Raw genomic sequence first — 6,691 nt, forward strand, 5'->3', positions numbered from 1 at the left:
GCCTGTAATCCAGATGAGAGGCGAAGGCAGGATAACTGATCACAGGTCAGCACTCCTACGGTCCCGGGCTGGACGGAAGGAGGAGGAGGAGGAGGTGGAGGGAGGGGGAGGGAGGGAGGGGGAAGGGGGTATGAGGTATGAGGAGGAGAAGCAAGAGGAGGGAGCAGGAAGAAGGGGGTTGAGGAGGTAGCGGGGGAGGAGGAGGAAGAACAGGAGGAGGAGAAGGAGGAAGGAGGAGGAGGAGGGAGGAGTGGCAGCAGGCTAGAAGGTTTGTTTACTACAGCTAATCTGGGTTGGCCATAATGACCGTGTGTTGGCAGAACGTCAGCTGCCGCGCCGCGACTGCCCAACCGTGCACACGGCCACATGGCAATTACCCAGACTGCCCCTCTCTTATCTGGATGAATAGCAGGCCTGTGAGGCTAACCCAGACTTCATGCTCTCCCGGAGGCCATAACACTAGATCTCTCCCTCTCCCTCCCTCTCACTTCCCTCTCTCTCTCCCTCTCTCTCTCTCTCTGTCTCCTCTCTCTCTCTCCCTCTCTGTCTCTCTCTCTCTCCCTCTCTCTTCCCTCTCTCTTCCTGTCTCCTCTCTCTCTCCCTCTCTTCCCTCTCTCTCTTTCTGTCTCTCTCTCTCTCCCTCTCTGTCTCTCTCTCTCTCCCTCTCTTTCTTTCTGTCTCTCTCTATCCCTCTCTCTCTCTGTCTCCTCTCTCTCTCTCCCTCTCTCTCTCTCTCCCTCTCTCTTCCCTCTCTTTCTGTCTCCTCTCTCTCTATCCCTCTCTCTCTATCTCTCTCTCTCTATTTCCATCTCTCTCTCTCCCTCTCCCTCTCCTTCTCTCCCTCTCTCTCTCTCCCTCCCTCTCTCTCTATCTTCTTCACACTATCTCAGCCTTCAGTCTCAGTAGTCATAAGGAGGATATATGTTGTGCCCCCACGCCCGAGCCAGTCGCGGTCACGTTCCCAGTCCCACTCAGCACGTCACCCTTGAGGTTGGGCCCGGCGTCTCCTTCCGCAGCAGGTGTGGACGGTTACAATCAGGCCAGCTGATGCCAATCACCACCTGGGCTCAGCACTATTTAAGGCTGCGGAAGACAGACGTCGGGCGCTTGAACGTTGACTACTGTGGTTAGTGGAAGTCTGCCGTTGAGCCCCCCCTTGAGAATTGTTTGCTCTACCTTTTTTGATCACCCTAAGCCTGTCTTCTCCTCCGTTCCTCCTAGGCTCCCTCCCGCGTAAGCCCTGTGTCTCCAGCTCCACCCGCGCCCTCCATCGGACTCCCCTTCCAAGCTCCTACTCCTTCGCTCCTCCCAACCTCCCTCTTGTTTCTACCCCTGGAACCCCCCCGTGCTTCCCTACCCCGGATCCCCTCGGACGGACCTCCCCCCCTGCTCTCTACCCTGGACTACCTCCCGGACTCCCCCTCTCGGACTCTCCCTCGTTAGTTTTAGTTCCGCAGCACATTTCCAACACGCTGCCCGACATTTACACTTGCACCACACATAGGTTACACTTAGACACGTGCAAGACACACACATAGTCTAGTACCCATCCCATCGACATTTTGACCACGCACACACTCACACACACGTTAGGCCAGTTGAGTTATTGTTTCATTAAACTGTTGAAACCTGTTCGGGTCTCCGTCTCTGCTTCTGGGGTCCCAGGCACATTTGGCTACTCTGCCCGGTTGGGTCGTAACAGAACGTTCAAGCCAATGAGCCAAGCCGGGATCCCGGGAGCGGGGATCGAAGCTCCCTCAGAGTTACGTAAGCTGGTAGTTAGTCAGGCCACGCAACTCACCAAACTCCAAGCCGAACTGGGAAAGGCCTTTCCCTCGGTCCAGTCCCAGATAAGCGTCCTGGAGGCCACGTCCCAATCCACCGTCAGTACGGTTGCGAGCCTCGCCGCCAAGATGGACTCCATGTCTGGAACCCTGGCTGCCATCCAGCAGACTCTAGACGCCTTGGCTGCTCGTCCCGGTCCTGCCCCTGGTCCCAGTCCTGGAGTCAGTCCTCCCAACCTCGCAGCCAGTCCCGTTCTCCCCGTACAGCTAGGTCATCACACTGAACCCAGCTTGGTAAGCCCCAAAGCGTTCGATGGCGACTTAAATCGGGGTCGGGGGTTCATAGCCCAGTGTGAGTTGGTGTTTGCTCACCAGCCTTCCAAGTATTCCTCTGACGGGGCCAAGATAGCCTTCGTGATGTCGCTCCTGGCCGATAAGGCTCTTAGCTGGGCCGTAGCCGCTGTAGATAGCAGTGCGGCTTATGCTACCGACTACCCCCTGTTCAGGAGCGAGTTTCGTTCAGTTTTCGACCACCCCTTAGACGGTCAGGATATAGCTGGCAGGCTACTGGCTAGCCACCAGGGATCCCGCTCCGTGGCTGAGTACACGGTAGAGTTCAGGACCTTGGCCATCGAGAGTCGCTGGAATGACACAGCCCTCCTCAGTCTGTACCGCAAGGGCTTGTGTGACGCTATCAAGGACCTCATCGTCCGTGACAGCCCAGAGACCCTGAACGAACTCATCACCCTGGCTCTTAGGATGGACTTGCGGCTTCATGAACGCCGTTTGGACCGAGCTCACCGTGTTGCTCCTCGCCCAGCCCCTAGTCGCTCGGCCTCGGGGACCGCCGCACCATCCGCCCTGACCCCGCCTCCTTTCCAGCACGCGCTACCTCCGGCAGCCTCTACATCCGGGGCCGGAGAGCCCATGGAGATCGGGCGATCTCGGCTCTCGCGAGACGAGAGGGATCGCAGGATGAGTCTCCGGCAGTGCCTCTATTGTGGGAAGGAGGGGCATTTCATCAAGACCTGCCCAACCCGCCCAAACGACCCCGCTCACCAGTAAGGGGTGTACTGGTGAGTAAAGCCTCTTTTTCCCAGCCCAGAGTAAGAACAGTCTTTTCCCTGCCACCTTAGCCTGGGGAAAGGAGATCCTGTCTGTTAGTGCCCTCGTCGACTCCGGGGCTGATGTGTGTCTCTTAGATGCTTCCCTCGCTCGCCAGGCCGGTATCCCTCTAGTCCCCTTGGATCACTCCCTCTCTGCCCGGGCTATAGACGGTCATTCGTTGGGCACTATCACTCACTCCACCGAACTTCTCACGCTCACTCTTTCGGGCAATCACTCAGAGTCCATACGTTTCTTTGTTATACACGCCCCTACAGCGCCCCTGGTGTTGGGTAGACCTTGGCTGGAGAGGCACGACCCTCACATCTCCTGGGCCTCTGGGCGGATCATGGGGTGGAGCACAGCGTGTCACGCGACCTGTCTGCGCTCCGCCCTGTCTCCGTCCAGCAGTCCCAGGCCTGTGTCCTCTCCTCCAGATCTCACTGGTGTGCCTCACATTTATCGCGACCTCGCCCTGGTGTTTAGTAAGGACAGAGCCCTTTCACTTCCCCCTCACCGGCCATATGACTGTCCCATCGACCTCCTTCCTGGGGCCGCCCTGCCTAAGGGGCGGCTTTATAACATCTCCCTCCCAGAGAAGGAGGCGATGCGCAGTTATATCGCTGAGTCCCTAGCCTCAGGCCTATTAAAACCATCGTCTTCGCAGCGGGCTTCTTCTTTGTGGCTAAGAAGGATGGTGGCCTGAGACCCTGTATAGACTACCGAGCACTTAACGACATCACAGTGAAAAATAAGTACCCCCTGCCGCTGCTTAGTTCCACCTTCGAGCCACTCACACACGCCCGGGTGTTCACCAAGCTAGACCTCCGCAATGCGTACCACTTGGTCAGGATCAGAGAAGGTGACGAGTGGAAGACGGCCTTCAACACTCATCTTGGCCATTACGAATACCGGGTGATGCCCTTCGGTCTGTCCAATGCCCCGGCCGTCTTCCAGGCCCTCGTTAATGACGTGCTGAGGGATATGCTCAACATCTTCGTCGTGGTGTACCTGGACGACATCCTCGTGTTCTCCAGGTCCATGGAGGAACACCACCAGCACGTCCGCCTGGTGCTCCAACGGCTGTTGGAGAACAGGCTCTATGTCAAGGCCGAAAAGTGCGTCTTTCACACCACCTCTGTGACGTACCTCGGCAATGTGGTGGAGGACGGACGGATGCGGGCAGACCCCGCCAAGGTCAAGGCAGTAGTGGAGTGGTCGCGCCCCACAGACCGCACCCAGCTCAAGCGGTTCCTGGGGTTCGCCGGTTTCGTTCGCCGGTTCATCAAAGGGTTCAGCCAGGTGGCTGCCCCCATGAATGCTCTCACCTCCCCTTCCCGCCCGTTTGTCTGGACCCCGGAGGCTGAGGCGGCCTTCCTCCGGCTCAAGGGCCTGTTCACCACTGCTCCGGTTCTCGTCCACCCCGACCCAGCAAGGCAGTTCATCGTCGAGGTAGATGCCTCAGACACGGGCATCGGAGCTGTTCTCTCGCAGCGGTCGGAGGAGGACCATAGGGTCCACCCGTGCACCTACTTCTCTCGCCACCTGGACCCCGCTGAGATAAACTACGACGTGGGCAACAAGGAGCTGTTGGCGGTTCATGCTGCCCTGGAGGAGTGGAGACACTGGCTGGAGGGGGCGGAGCAGCCATTCATCGTGTGGTCTGACCATAAAAACCTGGCCTACATGAGGACGGCGAAGAGGCTCAACTCCAGGCAGGCCCGCTGGGCCCTCTTCAGCCGTTTTGATTTCACCCTCACCTACCGCCCGGGCTCCAAGAACATCAGGGCGGACGCCCTCTCCCGCCAGTCCTCAGGAGAGGACCCTGGCGTTCAGAGTGACCCTGACACCATCCTTCCCCCCGCCCGGTGGTGGGTGTCGTCACCTGGGCCATTGACGCGGTGGTAAGATGGGCCCAGCGGGCCGAGCCAAGCCCGGGCAACGGTCCCCGGAGCCGGTTATTTGTTCCCAAGGCCGTCCGTCCGCAGGTGTTGGAGTGGGGCCACTCCAGCCGCGTTGCCAGTCACCCCGGGGAGCGGCGGACTGCGGAGTTCATCAGCCGGAGGTTCTGGTGGCCCACCCTCAGGACGGATGTCAGGGAGTTTGTGGCGGCTTGCACACCCTGCGCTCGGAGTAAGGCCTCCCACCGCCCTCCAGCGGGCCTCCTGCAGCCCCTTCCCATCCCCGGTCGTCCATGGTCCCACATTGCCCTGGACTTTGTTACTGGGCTCCCCGTCTCCCAGGGCTATGACACCATCTTAACTGTGGTTGACCGGTTCTCCAAGGCTGTCCACTTTGTTCCCCTCTCCAAGCTTCCCTCTGTTGCTGAAACGGCTGACCTCCTGACGCTCCACGTGGTCCGCCTTCATGGCATTCCTGCTGACATCGTGTCTGACCGTGGTCCCCAATTCATCTCCAAGGTGTGGCAGGCCTTCTGCAAGGGGATTGGGGCCACGGCCAGCCTCTCCTCAGGCTACCACCCCCAGTCCAATGGGCAGGCAGAGCGTGCCAACCAGGCCGTTGAGGCGGCCCTTCGTTGTCTCCTCCAACAACCCCTCCTCCTGGGCCAAGTATCTGCCGTGGGTGGAATACTCCCTAAACGCCATGGAGAGTTCCGCCACCGGTATGTCCCCATTTCAATGTTCCTTGGGTTACCAGCCCCCTCTGTTTCCCCAACAGGAGCTGGAGGTGGCGGTCCCGTCCACCAAGGCCCACCTCCACCGGTGTCGTCGTGTTTGGAAGACCGCCCGGGCCGCGCTGCTCCGCGCCACCGAGCGGGCCCGGCGCTGCGCTAACCGGCGGAGGGTGCCCGCTCCGGCCTACCAACCAGGCCAGAGGGTATGGCTGTTGGCCCGGGACCTGCCCCTCCAGACCTCCCGGACCTCGACTCGTAAGCTGAACCCCCGGTACGTCGGTCCCTACACCGTGGACCATGTCATCAGCCCCACTGCCGTTCGTCTGATTCTCCCTCCGGCTCTCAGGGTGCACCCCGTGTTCCATGTGTCCCAGCTCAAACCTGTGGCCACCAGTTCCTTGTCTCCCCCTGTTTCAGCTCCTCCGCCTCCCCGGGTCCTGGCCGGTGGAGACCCTGTGTGGCCTGTCCGTAGGCTTCTCGAGGTCCGCCGCCGGGGGCGGGGGTTCCAGTATCTGGTGGACTGGGAGGGCTTCGGCCCTGAGGACCGGAGCTGGGTGCCCTCTTCCTACCTCGCGGACCCCTCCCTGCTGGACGACTTCTACCGGGACAACCCGGGGGCCCCTGGGCGGTCGTCCGGTGCCTCCCCTCAGGGGGGGGTTCTGTTGTGCCCCCACGCCCGAGCCAGTCGCGGGCCCAGCGTCTCCTTCCGCAGCAGGTGTGGACGGTTACAATCAGGCCAGCTGATGCCAATCACCACCTGGGCTCAGCACTATTTAAGGCTGCGGAAGACAGACATCGGGCGCTTGAACGTTGACTACTGTGGTTAGTGGAAGTCTGCCGTTGAGCCCCCCCTTGAGAATTGTTTGCTCTACCTTTTTTGATCACCCTAAGCCTGTCTTCTCCTCCATTCCTCCTAGGCTCCCTCCCGCGTAAGCCCTGTGTCTCCAGCTCCACCCGCGCCCTCCATCGGACTCCCCTTCCAAGCTCGTACTCCTTCGCTCCTCCCAACCTCCCTCTTGTTTCTACCCCTGGAACCCCCCCGTGCTTCCCTACCCCGGATCCCCTCGGACGGACCTCCCCCCCTGCTCTCTACCCTGGACTACCTCCCGGACTCCCCCTCTCGGACTCTCCCTCGTTAGTTTTAGTTCCGCAGCACATTTCCAACACG

At 60.2% G+C, this 6,691-nt stretch overlaps 1 protein-coding gene across 1 annotated transcript in view; it reads left to right on the forward strand.

Moving 5' to 3' along the window:
• The first annotated feature begins 452 nt into the window (after positions 1-452).
• The window catches only part of LOC311316530 (uncharacterized protein), a 6,359-nt gene continuing 120 nt past the window's right edge, over positions 453-6,691 (forward strand). The window contains exons 1-4 of the mRNA XM_084447399.1: positions 453-1,126; positions 1,222-2,078; positions 5,568-6,345; positions 6,441-6,691. The exon at positions 6,441-6,691 is cut by the window's right edge and continues 120 nt beyond it. Coding sequence (XP_084303525.1) covers positions 1,716-2,078; positions 5,568-6,345; positions 6,441-6,691 — 1,392 coding nt within the window. The 5' untranslated portion in view covers positions 453-1,126; positions 1,222-1,715. The remainder of the gene's footprint in view (positions 1,127-1,221; positions 2,079-5,567; positions 6,346-6,440) is intronic.

Source organism: Borostomias antarcticus (assembly GCF_949987555.1).
Source record: "Borostomias antarcticus genome assembly, chromosome: 1".
NCBI lineage: Eukaryota > Metazoa > Chordata > Actinopteri > Stomiiformes > Stomiidae > Borostomias > Borostomias antarcticus.